At 41.9% G+C, this 18996-nt stretch overlaps 1 protein-coding gene across 1 annotated transcript in view; it reads right to left on the reverse strand.

The window, feature by feature from the left end:
• The window catches only part of LOC126416075 (protein unc-80 homolog), a 1008688-nt gene that overhangs the window by 736252 nt on the left and 253440 nt on the right, over positions 1 to 18996 (reverse strand). Inside the window, exon 7 of the mRNA XM_050083557.1 lies at positions 9338 to 9503. Within this exon, the coding sequence (XP_049939514.1) occupies positions 9338 to 9503 (166 nt within the window). The remainder of the gene's footprint in view (positions 1 to 9337; positions 9504 to 18996) is intronic.

Consider the following 18996-nt stretch of genomic DNA (forward strand, 5'->3'; position numbering starts at 1 on the left):
AAATTCTGTTTTTGTATATTTAAAAACAAAGATGATGTGACTTACCATACGAAAGTGCTGGCAGGTCGATAGAAACACAAACAGACACATACATACACACAAAATTCTAGCTTTCGCAACCAATGGTTGCTTCGTCAGGAAAGAGGGAAGGAGAGGGAAAGACGAAAGGATGTGGGTTTTAAGGGAGAGGGTAAGGAGTCATTCCAATCCCGGGAGCGGAAACACTTACCTTAGGGGGAAATAGGACAGGTATACACTCACACACACACACACATATCCATCTGCACATACACAGACACAAGCAGACATTTGTAAAGGCAAAGAGTTTGGGCAGAGATGTCAGTCGAGGCAGAAGTAAAGAGGCAAAGATGTTGTTGAAAGACAGGTGAGGTATGAGCGGCAGCAACTTGAAATCAGCGGAGGTTGAGGCCTGGTGGATAACGAGAAGAGAGGATATACTGAAGGGCAAGTTCCCATCTCCGGAGTTCTGGCAGGTTGGTGTTAGTGGGAAGTATCCAGATAACCCGGACGGTGTAACACTGTGCCAAAATGTGCTGGCCGTGCACCAAGGCATGTTTAGCCACAGGGTGATCCTCATTACCAACAAACACTGTCTGCCTGTGTCCATTCATGCGAATGGACAGTTTGTTGCTGGTCATTCCCACATAGAAAGCTTCACAGTGTAGGCAGGTCAGTTGGTAAATCACGTGGGTGCTTTCACACGTGGCTCTGCCTTTGATCGTGTACACCTTCCGGGTTACAGGACTGGAGTAGGTGGTGGTGGGAGGGTGCATTGGACAGGTTTTACACCGGGGGCTGTTACAAGGGTAGGAGCCAGAGGGTAAGGAAGGTGGTTTGGGGATTTCATAGGGATGAAGTAAGAGGTTACGAAGGTTAGGTGGATGGCGGAAAGACACTCTTGGTGGAGTGGGGAGGATTTCATGAAGGATGGATCTCATTTCAGGGCAGGATTTGAGGAAGTCGTATCCCTGCTGGAGAGCCACATTCAGAGTCTGATCCAGTCCCGGAAAGTATCCTGTCACAAGTGGGGCACTTTTGTAGTTCTTCCGTGGGAGGTTCTGGGTTTGAGGGGATGAGGAAGTGGCTCTGGTTATTTGCTTCTGTACCAGGTCGGGAGGGTAGTTGCGGGATGTGAAAGCTGTTTTCTGGTTGTTGGTGTAATGATTCAGGGATTCCGGACTGGAGCAGATTCGTTTGCCACGAAGACCTAGGCTGTAGGGAAGGGACCGTTTGATGTGGAATGGGTGGCAGCTGTCATAATGGAGGTACTGTTGCTTGTGGACGGACGTGTGAAACTGGCCATTGGACAGATGGAGGTCAACGTCAAGGAAAGTGGCGTGGGATTTGGAGTAGGACCAGGTGAATCTGATGGAACCAAAGGAGTTGAGGTTGGAGAGGAAATTCTGGAGTTCTTCTTCACTGTGAGTCCAGATCATGAAGATGTCATCAATAAATCTGTACCAAACTTTGGGTTGGCAGGCCTGGGTAACCAAGAAGGCTTCCTCTAAGCGACCCATGAATAGGTTGGCATATGAGGGGGCCATCCTGGTACCCATGGCTGTTCCCTTTAATTGTTGGTATGTCTGGCCTTCAAAAGTGAAGAAGTTGTGGGTCAGGATGAAACTGGCTTAGGTAATGAGGAAAGAGGTTTTAGGTAGGGTGGCAGGTGATTGGCGTGAAAGGAAGTGCTCCATGGCAGCGAGGCCCTGGACGTGCGGAATATTTGTATGTAAGGAAGTGGCATCAATGGTTACAAGGATGGTTTCCGGGGGTAACAGATTGGGTAAGGATTCCAGGCGTTCGAGAAAGTGGTTGGTGTCTTTGATGAAGGATGGGAGACTGCATGTAATGGGTTGAAGGTGTTGATCTACGTAGGCAGAGATACGTTCTGTGGGGGTTTGGTAACCAGCTACAATGGGGCGGCCGGGATGATTGGGTTTGTGAATTTTAGGAAGGGATTTCAGTGAACTTCCTGAACCCAAGCCAATTCATCTTCATTCAGTATACGAACAGCTATGTTATTTTTAGATTTTGTAAAACATGGTCGCCACAGAGGAAATAGGTAACCAACAAAATTTGGTACATCTGTGTGCCAGCTGCCCATTTTGAGAATGTCAACTAATTAGAAACAAAATCTAACAAAATGACAATGCAGCAATTTCATTCTTTCTAGATCCTGGGCAGGTACCTAGGTAGTGAACTTCTGGATTCTTTTTGAGCATCATTTCAAATACAATTGATAATTTATTTCATCTTCTTGATGAAAGCACATTACAGTACTATCTGTATGTGATGAATTTGTGAAAGCATAAGATTCAGAGGTGCTTCAGAATATCCCATGTTCCACTGTAAATGCCCTATATTCATACATTAAAATTAATGAAAATGAATAAATCAGTAACAAGACTTGAACGTCGTGTGGTATCGCTGTCTGGGATATTGGAGTCACTGAGTTCAATTTCTTCACCAATTACTGGTTCTGGCTCACCATCACCAATGTCACACATCTTCATTCTCTGAGACACTGTGGAGCATTGCTCATATTTCTGATTTTGAGGAGACTAATGTTCACCGTGTTGACCAAATACTAGTGACAAAAATTCCCACACTTTTGGGATTCAAACCAGCAACCCCTGTGTCAGGAGTCACTGCACGAGCACAAGTTAACAGCTTCAGTTATGAATGAGCAGTGTTTTCCACACCTGTTCCACACCAATGGTTCTTAGTTATCAGGGAATATAAAATCTGAAGATTTCTTAGGAAATTGAAACCAGTCATCTAAAAATAAAAATAAAAAACTTAAACATGATTACAACTGCGTGTATTGAAATAAGTTGTATTATAAAGATCTCTGTTTTTCCTGGAATAATGTTCCAAAAAATTCTAAACCTTTTATTTTTCTAATGTTGTCTATGGCTGCCAATGCATGTATCAAGAATTTTGAATGCTCAAGAGTAAACATATTTCATTTATCATGGTACTGTCAACACCCCTCTCATGTTACAGTTTAAGAAAATAATTTGTTGGTGTTGCTTTGTACACTGGTGTGTGAAAGTTAAGGATGATGCTGCACTGACAACTACCGTAACTCAATGAAACTTCGACCATACATAGAAGTAACTACTACAGCAGAGAACAGAAGGTAACTGAAAGAAATACACAATGAGACAAACAGAAATAACACTTTCATTCAAAGGCAATATTTATACTGAAGTCAGCATGATTTATGATGTTGACCTGGATATTACAAAAACCAGGGCATGGTTCTTAACACAGTGTTTGCAGTGCATGCTCTGCAACAAGCTCCCAAGCTGACCACAAGCTTGGCATGGAGTTCCTTTGGTAAAGACTTCTCATCCTCCACCATTGCAGTTGACAACTGGATGGTCACTGGTGCATGTGGATGTGCTGAAATACAACTTCCCAATGCATCCCGCATACGTTCAATGAGATTTAGGTTGGGGGAGTGGGCAGGCCAGTCCATTTGGCAAATATCCTTTTGCTGCAAGAGCTTTTGCATCTGTACTGCCTGATGCAGTTGCACATTGCCATGGTACAGTGTTACAATAATGTTGATCAGTGAGTTTACCATGTTCAATGATTTGGAGGTCAGTACACCTGCACCATAATACCAGGACCACCAAAACGATCTTGTTCAATAATATTCTTGGGTGCATTACATGTTCCCACCTCTCGCCATATGAGGGCACGTCCAGAATCACTACACAGACTCAATCCGTGCTCATCTGAGAAGAGCATGTGGTGCCACTCCTTGTCCCTAGGCTCTTTGCACAACTGCAAACATTGCCGCCAATGTGCAGGTGTCAATGTAACCCAACATACTGATCATTGGGCAAAGAGATCACGTCCATGCCATCACTGTGCCACTGTGAAGTATGAAACTGTGTGCGTTGCAGTTCTGCTAAATTTGGTTGCAACTGCACCCACTGTTGGATGTGGGTCCCTTCTTGCTTGCTGCACTATGTAGCGGTCATCTGCTACTGTAGTTGACCATGGTTAGCCACCTCTTCTTCTTTCAGCAACAGTGCCTGTGGTTCAGAATGCTCCCCTTGTATATGAAACAATGCTATGTGCAAATACCAAACTCCTGGGCTACATTCATCATATTTCATCCTTCTTCAAGTTTCCCAATGATTCTTCCCCATGGAAAGTGATCCAGATGTTGTTTCCAGTCCATATTTTAAACAAGAACACCACTGCAGTGTAATGTAACTGCTTTCTGATTTGCATATGCTGTCTTTTCCTGTTCCTTCAACGACCTCATACTGCAAGATAAGCCCCATGTGGCTCTACAGTCACAATTAACTTACGACATGTGATATCCAACTTTCATGACCAACAGGAAGGCCTCTGGCAACATTTTCCTGCACTTTCATTCATTTCCATGGAGAAGTTAACATGTTATGTTACTTTATATTGTTGTTGTTGTGGTCTTCAGTCCAGAGACTGGTTTGATGCAGCTCTCCATGCTGCTCTATCCTGTGCAAGCTTCTTCATCTCCCAGTACCTACTGCAACCTACATCCTTCTGAATCTACTTACTGTATTCATCTCTTGGTCTCCCTCTGCAATTTTTACCCTCCACACTGCCATCCAATGCTAAATTGGTGATCCCTTGATACCCCAGAACATGTCCCACCAACCGATCCCTTCTTCTAGTACAGGTGTGCCACAAATTTCTCTTCTCCCTAATTCTATTCAATACCTCCTCATTAGTTATGTGATCTACCAATCTAATCTTCAGCATTCTTCTATAGCATCACATTTCGAAAGCTTCTATTCTCTTCTTGTCCAAACTATTTATCATCCACGTTTCACTCTCATACATGGCCACACCCCATACAAATACTTTCAGGAACGACTTCCTGACACTTAAACCTATAGTCGATGTTAACAAATTTCTCTCCTTCAGAAACGCTTTCCTTGCCATTGCCAATCTACATTTTATATCCTCTCTACTTCGACCATCATCAGTTATTTTGCCCCCCAAATAGCAAAACTCATTTACTACTTTAAGCATCTCATTTCCTAATCTAATACCCGCAGCATCACCCGATTTAATTCGACTACATTTCAATATCCTCATTTTGCTTTTGTTGATGTTCATCTTATATCCTCCTTTCAAGACACTGTCCATTCCGTTCAGCTGCTCTTCCGGGTCCTTTGCTGTCTCTGACAGAATTACAATGTCATTGGTGAACCTCAAAGTTTTTATTTCTTCTCCACGGATGTTAATTCCTACTCTGAATTTTTCTTTTGTTTCATTTACTGCCTGCTCAATATACAGACTGAATAACATCGGGGAGAGGCTACAACCCTGTCTCACTCCCTTCCCAACCACTGCTTCCCTTTCATGCCACTCGACTTTTATAACTGCCATCTGGTTCCTGTACAAATTGTAAATAGCCTTCCACTTCCTGTATTTTACCCCTGCCACCTTCAGAATTTGAAAGAGAGTATTACAGTCAAAATTGTGAAAGGCTTTCTCTAAGTCTACAAATGCTAGAAATGTAGGTTTGCCTTTTCTTAATCTATTTTGTAAGATAAGTCGTAGGGTCAGTATTGCCTCACATGTTCCAACATTTCTACGGAATCCAAACTGATCTTTCCCGAGGTTGGCTTCTACGTTTTTCTATTCGTCTGTAAAGAATTTGTGTTAGTATTTTGCAGCCATGGCTTATTAAACTGATAGTTAGGTAATTTTCACATCTGTCGACACCTTCTTTCTTTGGGATTGGAATTATTATATTCTTCTTGAAGTCTGAGGGTATTTCGCCTGTCTCATACATCTTGCTCACCAGACGGTAGAGTTTTGTCAGGGCTGGCTCACCCAAGGCTATGAGTAGTTTTAATGGAATGTTGTCTACTCCCAGGGACTTGTTTCGGCTTAGTTCTTTCAGTGCTCTGTCAAACTATTCATGCAGTATCACATCTCCCATTTCATCTTCATCTACATCCTCTTCCATTTCCATAATGTTGTCCTCAAGTACATCACCCTTGTACAGACCCTCTATATACTCCTTCCACCTTTTTGTTTTCTCTTCTTTGCTTAGAACTGGGTTTCCATCTGAGCTCTTGATATTCATACAAGTGGTTCTCTTTTCTCCAAAAGTCTCTTTAATTTTCCTGTAGGCAGTATCTATCTTACCCCTAGTGAGATGCCTCTGCATCCTTACATTTGTCCTCTAGCCATCCCTGCTTAGCCATTTTGCACTTCCTGTCGATCTCATTTTTGAGACATTTGTATTCCTTTTTGCCTGCTTCATTTACTGCATTTTTATATTTTCTCCTTTCATCAATTAAATTCAATATATCTTCTGTTATCCAAGGACTTCTACTTGCCCTCGTCTTTTTACCTACTTGATCCTTTGCTGCCTTCACTATTTCATCCCTCAAAGCTACCCACTCTTCTTCTACTGTATTTCTTTCCCCCATTCCTGTCAATTGTTCCCTTATGCTCTCCCTGAAACTCTGTACAACCTCTGGTTCTTTCAGTTTATCCAGGTCTCCTTAAATTCCCACATTTTTGCAGTTTCTTCAGTTTTAATCTACAGCTCATAACCAATAGATTGTGATCAGAGTCCACATCTGCCCCTGGAAATGTCTTACAATTAAAAACCTGGGTCTTAAATCTCTGTCTTACCATTATATAATCTATCTGATACCTTTTAGTATCTCCGTGGTTCTTCCATGTATACAACCTTCTTTCATGATTCTTAAACCAAGTGTTAGCTATGGTTAAGTTATGCTCTGTGCAAAATTCTACCAGGCGGCTTCCTCTTTCATTTCTTAGCCCCAGTCCATGTTCACCTATTATATTTCCTTCTCACCCTTTTCCACTCTTGAATTCCAGTCACCCATGACTATTAAATTTTCGTCTCCCTTCACTACCTGAATAATTTTTTTATCTCATCATACATTTCATCAATTTCTTCGTCATCTGCAGAGCTAGTTGGCATATAAACTTGAACTACTGTAGTAGGCGTGGGCTTTGTGTCTATCTTGGCCACAATAATGTGTTCACTACGCTGTTTGTAGTAGCTTACCCATACTCCTATTTTTTTTATTCATTATTAAACCTACTCCTGCATTACCCCTATTTGATTTTGTATTTATAACCCTGTACTCTCCTGACCAAAAGTCTTGTTCCTCCTGCCACCGAACTTCACTAATTCCCACTATATCTAACTTTAACCTATCCATTTCCCTTTTTAAATTTTCTAACCTACCTGCCCAATTAAAGGATCTGACATTCCACGCTCCGATCCGTAGAACGCCAGTTTTCTTTCTCCTGATGATGATGTCCTCCTGAGTAGTCCCCAACCAGGAGATCCGAATGGGGGACTATTTGCATCTGCAGATACATTGAGATTCCAAGCAGAAATGAAACAGAACTTTGCAATAGGACAATGCAAGACCTAAACTTACAGCAAGTTAACAGAATCTGTTATTATTATGCTCTAACAGTGGCAGTGCTAATTTGCTAAGGAATAATTCAGTCACATGAACAGAAGTTTACATTTATAGTTCTGAGTATTACTCTTCCTCTACAGCCATTCTGAAAATAATGTTGCAAAAACCTTTGTTTTGCTTTGCATCCAGCTTTAAATATTTCATCCGATACACCAGCAGTCACAGAAGTCAATCCTTTCCTGGTAGTTTGGAAGGTTTTATCCACATTACCTAGCATAACTTCCAGAATGTTATTATTATTATTATTATTATTATTATTATGAAATGTAATCTCCCCCAATAAGTGTTGGATATGTTTTACTTCATACTCTTATTGTTTTTATTTGTTTCTCTTACCAATATTTTATTTTATCTTCTCAAACCTATTTGAGAATGATTTTGTTTAATTCTGCAAGTACTATCATACTCCTGTTATCAGTGGATAGATACCATAACATTCTCTTCAATTTCTCATTTGCTTGACTTGAGATTTTCTTTTTGTTTGTTTTCTTCATACCTTAAACATACTTTAATGTAAACATATCTAAAAACAAAGAGGATGTGACTTACCAAAAGAAAGCACTGGCAGGTCGATAGACACACAAACATACACACAAAATTCAAGCTTTCGCAACCAACGGTTGCTTCGTCAGGAAAGAGGGAAGGAGAGGGAAAGACGAAAGGATGTGGGTTTTAAGGGAGAGGGTAAGGAGTCATTCCAATCCCGGGAGCAGAAAGACTCACCTTAGGGGGAAAAAAGGACGGGTATACACTTGCACACACACACACTTCCATCCACACATATACAGACATATTCAAAGGCAAAGAGTTTGGGCAGAGATGTCAGTCGAGGCGGAAGTGCAGAGGCAAAGATGTTTTTGAATGACAGGTGAGGTATGAGTGGCGGCAAATTGAAATTAGCGGAGATTGAGGCCTGGTGGATAACGGGAAGCACTTAATGTAAACAGATAGATAAAAAAAAAAAAATCTATTCACCGAGGGGAACACACACACACAAGAATTCAACTTAAACATACTTTGGAGTTTCTGTAAGTACTTTTGATAAAAGAAGTGCTACTTTCATCTATGACTATATACGATACTGAAACCACTGATTTCTTTCATCTAGAATACCTCCCTACTCTAAAACTAATTGTCATAAGCTATGTACCTACATCCTACCACCACAGTCTACACTATTTCTTTGTTGCTGGGAAAAAAAAAAAAAAATCATTTAATCGTCTTTAGTTCCACGTGATTCTTGTGAAGTTAGCTTTTTTCTTTCCTTCTTTCTTTCTTTCTTTCTTTTCTTTTCTTTTGGAAAAATAACAAAAAAATGTTTTCATTGTTGTTATTTCCATGAGAGATCTTTTGTTTATTTTTAAAACAATTATTTAATTCTGTGTGAGTCTTCTTGACTACCTGTAATATGGTTTGTTATTTTCTTGCTTGGAATAAAGTGTACAGCTAATTTTCTTTCTGTCCCGCACCTCGGTTGACAAATACACATCCATATTTTGTTTTCTGTCATGTCCCCCTATGATAATTCTACTATATTGTATTTACTGTTATATAGCTCCTCTTCCAACTCCAATAACCTATCTTCAAGTCATAATTTCTGAAATTTACTGACCTTAAGTAAAAAGTAGTTGAAGCAGTTGTGTTTGTAAGGCCTGTGTTAATGGTTTTTCATATGACATTAACTTAATATATGGCAATGCTTGGTAGGCAACAAGATATGCACTGAATCCTGTTTCATATGGACTACCTTACACAAAAACATTAATCAATTGCATACACTCTAAAAATAACATAAATATTAAGTTACATATAGTGTCACTTACTGTTATACATGGTATGGAAAATAAGTAGTAAAAAGGAGATGAATGATACACTCCTTTCTCATAGTCTGCATCAGCACATTCCTCTGCAGCATCCAAAATGATCCAATGTAGTGTATAGAGAAGCTTTGTCTCAGCTTGTCCTAAATTCTGGAGATTTGTATCCTTCCTGCAACATTAAATTTTCACTTGTGTAGATTTGTTCCACAACAAATGAATTTCGGAGTTACAGGCTTCAAACAATGGAAACTCCAGGTCAGAATATCAACAATGTATGGAAAGACAGATTGCTGCTTACCATAATGAAGACACTATAAGTTGCAGACAGGCACAACTAAAAGACACATCCAAAAAACTTTCGGCCGCAGCTTTCATCAGTAAAACAGACACACACCATTCATACACACAAACAAGAACCCCTAATGTACACGTGACTGTGAACTCCAACATCTTGGACCAGAATGCAACTATCATTTGGGATGCAAGCAGCAATCTGGAGGTGGCGGGAAAGGGGAGGGGATAGTAGCGTACAGGTGGGGAGAGAGGCAAACTCTGCCTGATGGAGTGTGCAGGAACTAAAATGCCAGCAGATGCAGCGTCGTGAGGTTGTGGGGAAGGGATGTGGGGAAAAAATGAGCAAAATAGGAAGAGAGTGGGGAAAGACAGGAGGATACATTGGCAGATGTTGCCAAATAAACACGGGATATAGGAATGGGGTGGAGATGATAGGACTGAGGGGTGTTAACTGTTAAGGCTGTGATAACTGCAGGAGCGAAGACTGTGCTGTAAGGATATCTCCCACCTGTGCTGTTCAGAAAAGCTGGTGGTGGAGGGAAGGATCCAGATGTCCTGTGTAGTGAAGCAGCCAATGAAGTCAAGTATGTTATGTCAGCTGCATGTTGTGCCACAGGATAGTCTACTTTGCTCTTGGCCACAGTTTGGCAGTGGCTTTTCATCTGGATGGACAGGTGGTTGGTTGTCATATCAATATAAAAAGCTGTGCAATGATTGCAGCAGAGCTGGTAAATAACATGGCTGCTTTCACATGTGGCCCAGCCCCTGCGACAGGACCGGAATAGGAACTGAATTCTGGGGAGCATGTGAAAGGTGGGTGTGCAGGGATTCAGTGACATGTTCTGGGGCAGGCAAAAGTCTTTAAGCACGGATTGGAGGTTGTGTTGGACTCCTGGGATGGGATCACTCTGAACAGAGTTTAAGGGGGAGGAGACAGATAACTGGTGGAAGCCTTCTGCCAAGTAGTCACTGTGATTCATAACACAGTGCGTGAGCGGCTATTCTTTCTTCTACTGAAAGGTTTGTGTTGTGTGAAAGGAACCTGGGGAGGAGGGTGAGGCTTAGTTGGAGGTAAGAACTTCCAGGAAGGTGACCAGTGGATGGTTAGGTGGGAGTGGGAAAGGATTGCAGTTGGATGGTGGTATGAACTGGAAGAGGCGGGGTTCTTTGTTTGAATTAGAGTGGTTTTGGTTTGAAGGATTGGTGGTAAAGAAGTACTTCCACTGCAGAGATTGGGAGAAGGAGAGTAGTCTTTGACAAGTCCAGCATGGTTAAATTTGGTTGTAGGACTGAAGTGAGGCTTTCGGATAGGACTGAAAGTTCCACGGAGCTGAGGGTTTTGGTGGAAAGGTTAACAACACTCTTACAGGAACGTTTTAGCTCTAGATTCGGTGGGGAGTTGGTAGGGAGTTTTGGGGGATGTGGCAAGCTGAAAAGGTCAGTTGGGTAGGTTTGATTGCTATGAGGGGTGGACGAGTAGAATCACTGTAGGTACCATAGGGATCTGATACTGGTGCCCCGAGGTGGCAGAAGGATATCAAACAGGTTGGTTAACTTATGGAGGTGGTGTCTGAAATGAACCACCAAGTGCTTGAGAGCAATGGACTCAATTTCAGAGCTGTGATGTATGGTGTAGGGATTGCATAGTACTAGTATCTTGCAGAGGGAGGAGAAAAGATTCTGGGATGCTTGTGCCATGGAGATGTGTTTTTCAAGAACCATGTCTGTGAGGACCAGGGATTGATGGCATCTGGAAAGATGTAGGTCTTTGTGGAAGGAGGGTGAGAATCTATGATTTAGGGAGCATTTGAGAAACAGGATGTGGGACTGGGTTTTAGCCAGGGAAAGGGATCCTTTTCTGAATTTGTGCATAAAGCTGGAGCAAAGGTCCATTGCGGCAGGAATGGTGTAAAAGAAATGGGAATGATGCAGAAATGGGCAAAACAGGTTTTGATGATTTGAGAGGAGCTGGATAAGTGAAAAGAAGAATAAAAATTCGTAATGACACGCAATACATAACGACATGCAGGAACATGTACAGACATGCATATCTATGCAGAGATATGTAAAAATACACACAAATATGTTACAATCATACAAAAAATGTAGGAGAAAAGCAAAGATGAGGAACGGGAGTGTATGTGTGTTGCGATGAGTGAAGAGAGACAGAGGGGAACTTGTCAAAGACCTATGCCCCTTGTCCCAATCTCTGCAGTGGAAGCATTTCTTTGTCACCAATCCCTCAAACCAAAACCACATTAAATTCCAACAAAGACTCTTGCCTCTTTCAGTTCATACCACCATCCAATTGCAATCCTCCCCCACTCCCACCTAACCATCCACTGGTCACCTTCCAGAAAGTCCCTACGTCCAACTTAGCCTCACCATCCTTCCCCAGGCCCTTCCACAGAACACCAACCTTCTTGTAGAAGAAAGAACAGCCATACACAGCCCCAAAACAAATCCTGACCTAGTCAACCTACCTACAGACAAAGGCCCACCACTGTTGTTATAAATCACAGTGACTACTTGGCAGAATGCATTCGTCAGTTATCTGACTCCTCCCCTTAAACTCTGCCAGAGTGATCCTATCCCAGAAGTTCAACACAACTGCCAATCCCTCCTTAAAAGCCTAGGCCCTTCCCAGATCATCTCCCCTGAATCCATTACACTGTGACACCCTGCAAACTCACTTTCTACATGCTCCCCAAAATCCACAAACCCAACAATTCTGGACACCCCATTGAGGTTGGTTATTGCTATGCTCCCACTGAAAGAATTTTGGCACTTATTAACCAACACATCAAACGAATCGCCTGTAATCTAGACTCCCATGTCAAAGACACCAACCACTTACTTCTTCAACTCTCCACCATCCTCACCCCTTTATCTGCTGGATCCCTACTTGTCACTATTGACGTCATCTCCCTATACACCAACATGATTCATACCCATGGTATTACCAACTACTGAACACTAGCTTTCCTAATGTCCTTCAGAGTCCAAACCCACTATGTCATTCCTCAATAACCTTCCTAACTTTATCCTAACCAAGAGCTACTTCTCCTTTGAGGAAAGGTATATAAACAAATCCACAGCACAGCCAGACACCAATAGCAGCTTCTGTGACATGCTGCGCCATTGTGCATAGGTGTAGCCATAAGTTACAAACGTTCTTGTTACTGTTTGCCATTTCTTGTTAATTTTCCCCTCAAATATGTCACATTTTCTGAGTGAGAAAGAAATTTTAGAAGCTTAGAAGAAAAATTGGACGATTCTGGTTCTGAGTGGGAAATGTCTGAATGTGAAGAGAATGAAGAGGTTCAGATACATGTAAGGAGCTGTCTAGTGCTGTTTTTATTCAGTATTATTATTGTGACATATTGTTCGAGTTGCTTCAGTTTGCAGAAAATTTATTTCTGTTTGTTTCATCTGTCTTGCAGAGGAATCTGATGAGCCTGCATCTGTGGAGCTGGTGTTTATTGAACAAAGTACATCATCTGCAACGCAGCTGTCTACCTCCAACAAAAAGGAATGCAACAAATTTCGCAAAAAAAAACCACTGATGCCGAATTAGGCTGGAAATTTGCTGATGATAAGCCTCTGCTGTGCCACAATTTGTAGAGAAAAGTGGAGTAATGGCAGCTGTTCATGAGAATTCCACTCCTCTCGATGCATTTTCAATTTTTTTCCCTGATCCCATAATGAAAGACATAAAATCCGAAACAAACAGATATGCAAAGTCTGTTTAAGACAAACTCAAAGCAGCTTCCAGGGTAAAACCTAACAGTTTTTGTAATTTGTGGGTGGGAGTAAAGTTGCACAAAATGTATTTGTTTTTTGGCATATTTATACACACGTGTCTTGTGAAAAAACCAAAACTGACAGATTACTGGTCTGCCAACAGTTTTATTTCAACCCCTTTCACTAGATCTGGTATGGCCAGGAACAGATTCAAGGCAATATTATCAAAACTGCATTTGAATGACAATGCAACTTACGTTCCGAAAAGTCAACGTCAGCATGACCTCGTGCCTAAAATCAGGCCAATCCTGGATCATTTCCTATAAGAATCACAAAAATCATTTTACCCGTTGAAAACCTCACTATTGACGAAGGCATGTGGGGTTTTCGTGGAAGAGTGGTATTTTTGGTTTACATGAAAAATAAACCTGACACATATGGAAACAAGATGCTTATTGTGTGTGATTACAAAACTGGTTATGTTCTTAGATTGGAGGTATATGCCGGGAAAGGAACACAAGACAACTCCATAATACCATTATTTGAGAGGTTGCTAGCAGATTACCTGGAAAAAGCCCACACTGTTTACATGGACAGATTTTATAGTTCACCAGCAGTATTTGATTTTCTGTGGCAACATAAAACTAAAGCATGACTAATCGGACAGAACTACCAAACAGAATTGTTTCCAAAAAACTGAAAAGGTATGAATCTGTGTCAATGAAGAGGAAGAAGAGGAATCATTTGCTTTGTTTGAAGTGGAAAGACACAAGAGATGTACTATGCCTGTCTACAAAATGACCAGCTCTGACACGTCTGTTCATACAAAGGAAGGTATCAAAGTAAAATCAAAACCAGATCTCATTCTTGACTATAATAGTAACAAAACAGGAGTCTATAGGAATGATCAAATGATTTCTTACTATGCATTTAGGAGGAAACAGATGAAGTGGTGGAAGAAATTGTTCTTCCACATGCTTATAATGGCTGCCACAAATGCATTTGTCTTATACCAGGAAACCAGGACTCCCACTCAAAGAAAGAGCAGCCATTTTACCACTTTTCTATGATCGGTTGGTGAAGGACTGATTCATAAAGGTGCAGATTTGGCACTAGACAATGTTCCTAGTGAAACTCACAGCAACAGACTTCTAGGACGACACTTTGCAGAAAAAATTCCAGCCACTGAGGAGAAGGAGCGTCCAACCAGAGTATAAAGTTTGCTCTGAAAAAAACAAAAAAATCTACTGGTAAAGCAGGTATGAAGGAAACCAGTTGGTGGTGTCCAGACTGCAATGTACCACTCTGATGCCAGAATGCTTCAAAACCTTCCACACTGAAGCTAATTACCTGTGAATTTACACAAAACTAAAAAACACATTTTTTTGTGAAACCAAAATCATACATTTTGTTTGTTGTTATTAATTTTGTCATCAACAAATATAATTAAAATAAACCTTAAAGACTATTCTTTAATAATATGTTCTGTTTCAAGATATCTTAAATAGAAACATGCCTGTGACATTTCAAAAAATGCTAAAAATGGCCAGTCCACTGGACCAAGAGTGTGTCTAAGCAGTTGGCCCTCAAAAGTGTCAACCCACCTTTTCACGGGCCATTTAGAGCAGGCCTTCCTTGTATCCAAAACACCAAATCCATAGTCTGGTTCAGGTTCACTGATGATATCTTGATGATCTGGACTCAGGGCCAAGGCCCCCTATTTTTGTTCCTCCACAACCTCAACACCTTCTCTCCTATCTGCTTCATGTGGTCCTCTTCAACACAGCGTACCACTTTCCTAGATTTCACCTCCTCCTCTGATGGTTCCATCCACACACCTCTGTCCATATTAAACCTACCAACCACCAACAGTACTGGCATTTTGACAGCTGTTATCCCTTTCACACCAAAAAATTCCTCCCATACCGCTTGGCCCCCTGAGGATGTAATGTCTGCAGCGACAAAAACTGCCTTGCTCAATATCCTCTGGGTCTCGTGAAGGCCTTCACAGACAGGCACTATCCCCCAAAACTAGTCTGCAAACAGATGTCCCATACCGCTTCCGCTCACACACCCAACCCTCCCACCACCCCAACAATCAGCCACAATGGAGTGTCCTCTTACCCAGTACCACCGTGGATTGGGACAACTGAACCACAGACTTCGCCAGGGCTTTCATTATCTGTCATCATGCCCTGAAATGAGGGACATCCTACCCAAGATACTTTCCACCCCTCCTGAAGTGGCATTCTGTTAACCTCCCAACCTCCTACTCCATCTCTATACCACTCCCAATCCAAAACCCTTGCCACAAGGATCAAATCCCTGTGGAAGACTCAGGGCAAAACCTGCCCAATCCACCCACCCAGCACTTCCTATTCCAGTCCTATCGCAGGTTTATCCTACTCCATCAGGGATCGGACCTCGTGTGAAAGCAGCCATGTTATTTACCAGCTCTGCTGCAATCATTCCACGGGTTTTTGTATTGATATTACAACCAATCACCTGTCCACCAGGATGAATGGCCACTGCCAAACTGTGGCCAAGAGCAAAGTACAACACCCTGTGGCACAACATGCAGCTGAACAGAGCACACTTTGATATCAGTGGTTGCTTCACTACCCGAGCCAAGTGGGTGGATCACTCACTACACATCCAGCTTTCCTGAACTTCACAGATGAGAGTTATTCTAACAACACATTCTCTGCTCCCATAATTATCCTGGCCTCAACCTACAGTAACTATTGTCCCCTCACCCTCCATCCAAAAGTTTCCACCACCTCTATCCTATCATCTCCCCCATTTTCAGCTCCCATGTTTATTTGCTGCTCTCTGTCAGCACATCTGCCCATCTTTGACCCCTTTTCTCCGTTTTTCCCCACCTCACTGGCCCACAACCTCCTGCCGGTGCATCCGCTGGTATTCTATTCCCTGCACATTCCATCAGTGTTCATGTTTCTCCTCCACTGTACACTACTATCCCTTCCCCTTCCCTGCCACCTCCAGATTAATGCTTGCATCCCACATGATAGTTGCATTACATCCAGTGATGTTGGCGGTCTTGTGTGCATGTGGTGTGCTTGCTTGTGTGTACGAATGGTGTCTCTCTTTTGCTTATGAACACTGCAGCTGAAAGCTTTACGTATGTGTCTTTTAATCAATGCATCCAACCTTCTGTAAAGAGCAATTTTGACTTAGTACACTTCTAACTACTGATCACCTTCTCGCCATCGTCTCTTGACAGCATCTCTTGTCAGGAGCAAATGTGACATGGGCATGAACTGGACCACACTCTATGCTCTCAGAGCACGAGTTTCTCCCCATCACCCACCTGATCTAGGAACTCTTGTACATCTTTTGATGGTAGTGAAGTTTATGGCTTTGTGAAAACTACATATACGGTGTTCCCCTAATTACTTCAACTGCAAGGGTGCATCACAAATAAATGTTCTACAACAGTTGAACAAGAGGCCAGTTATGATGAGACTGTGGATGAAGAAGGATGCTTACTATTGTATGAGAAACAGTACGATAAATACTGAGTGACAAGTGTTGTATCCCTATATAATTAAAGTCCTCCTAACATACTAACATCCTCAAATCATTAACACAAAATTACAGTTACTGGAGTTCAAAGGAAGCAATTTAAAGTTATTTTGGATCTTTTCCTGTCTTATGCATGATCAACATTTCTGGCAAGTTTCTTCCCTTCACCCAGTTCTGCATGTCATCCTCTGCCAGTTGTTATTCCCTCTCTTCCCAAATGCAGTCTCCCATCTCTGTTTAGGCCCTCCTCTCTCCCAGGAGCCTCCCACTGCCAGCTCAATCACATTCCTTACAACATGACTTTGGTCTCCTCTCATGATATGTCCATATCACCGGGATCATCTCTCCTTCATTTGCTCAGACACTTCAATAACTTTTACGAGTCCTTACATCGAACTCAACATCTTCATCTCAGCTACATCCAGCCTATGGCTCTTGTTCTTATTTTTTAGCCATGTCTCTGCTCCATACAATAACACTGTCCTTATGAATACTTATATAACTTCCCACTGACTTTGACAATTATACTTTTCAGAATGAGATTTTCACTCTGCAGAGTGAAAATCTCATTCTGGAAACATCCCCCAGGCTGTGGCTAGGCCATATCTCCGCAATATCCTTCCTTTCAGGAGTGCTAGTTCTGCAAGGTTCGCAGGAGAGCTTCTGTAAAGTTTGGAAGGTAGGAGACGAGGTACTGGCAGAAGTAAAGCTGTGAGTACCGGGCGTGAGTCGTGCTTCGGTAGCTCAGATGGTAGAGCACTTGCCCATGAAAGGCAAAGGTCCCGAGTTCGAGTCTCGGTCGGGCACACAGTTTTAATCTGCCAGGAAGTTTCATATCAGCACACACTCCGCTGCAGAGTGAAAATCTCATTCTGGAAACATCCCCCAGGCTGTGGCTAGGCCATGTCTCCGCAATATCCTTTCTTTCAGGAGTGCTAGTTCTGCAAGGTTCGCAGGAGAGCTACTGTAAAGTTTGGAAGGTAGGAGACGAGGTACTGGCAGAAGTAAAGCTGTGAGTACCGGGCGTGAGTCGTGCTTCGGTAGCTCAGATGGTAGAGCACTTGCCCGCGAAAGGCAAAGGTCCTGAGTTCGAGTCTCGGTCGGGCACACAGTTTTAATCTGCCAGGAAGTTTCAATTATACTTTTGTCACAGAGGATTTCAGGTATCATTTTCCAATTCATCTATCCAGCTTGTACTCTGTGCTCTATCTCAGAATCCAAATTTCCATCATTTGCCACAGTTGATGTGAGGTTTTTGAAGTGATCTACCCTCTTTAGGCTCTTCCAATTCATTATGACTTTGTAACCTTCCTTGTTTCCCAGGCATAAATACTCTGTTTTCCTTCTGCTGATTTTAAGTACTCTGTTCTCGAGTATGCATCTCTAATTTTCCAATTTGCACTCCATATTGGTTTTCTGGTGTTGCTCAAAGAAATATGTCTGCAAACAAAATGCACCATGGGGCTTGACTTTGAATAGTTTCAGACAGGACATAAATAACATGTTCTAAGATGTAGGGGCTGAGTGCAGATCCCATTGAAACCATGTTTTGCATGTTGCTTCTGATAGAGCATGACCACCATATGCCTCGACAAGCATTCGATGCAACTCTGCAGCACTTTTCTTTCAAATGAAAACAAAAAATTAATGCTTTCCGCAAATCATCACTTTCTGGTACAAAATTCGACATTGTTAACATGATGAAAACATATGATGATGTTTGTTCCATGACTTGATGTATACTAAATATCTTTGACAGATGTCATACCAACCAAATAAAAAAAAAAAAAAAATTAAGGCTCGTTCACAACAAATTTTTCCTATCGACACATTTGTATCTTAACGCTCATTTCATACCGGTACACCTTGTAAATGTAGATGTATAAACCAATGGTTGAATTGAACACTACTGTGGTTTACTGGGCATGGCCTTATTGAAGGTGGTACGCCCTTTACTTCCTCTGGCCTTTCAAATAAGTTAGCCAGCTTGATACAGGAGGTCCTGCAATTTAATGCAGACTAAACTGCAGTGCAATTTGGCATTTCTCAAGTTAATGTATCATTACCAGAGCTGAGGT

This window comes from Schistocerca serialis, chromosome 8, assembly GCF_023864345.2.
Source record: "Schistocerca serialis cubense isolate TAMUIC-IGC-003099 chromosome 8, iqSchSeri2.2, whole genome shotgun sequence".
Taxonomy (NCBI): Eukaryota; Metazoa; Arthropoda; class Insecta; order Orthoptera; family Acrididae; genus Schistocerca; species Schistocerca serialis.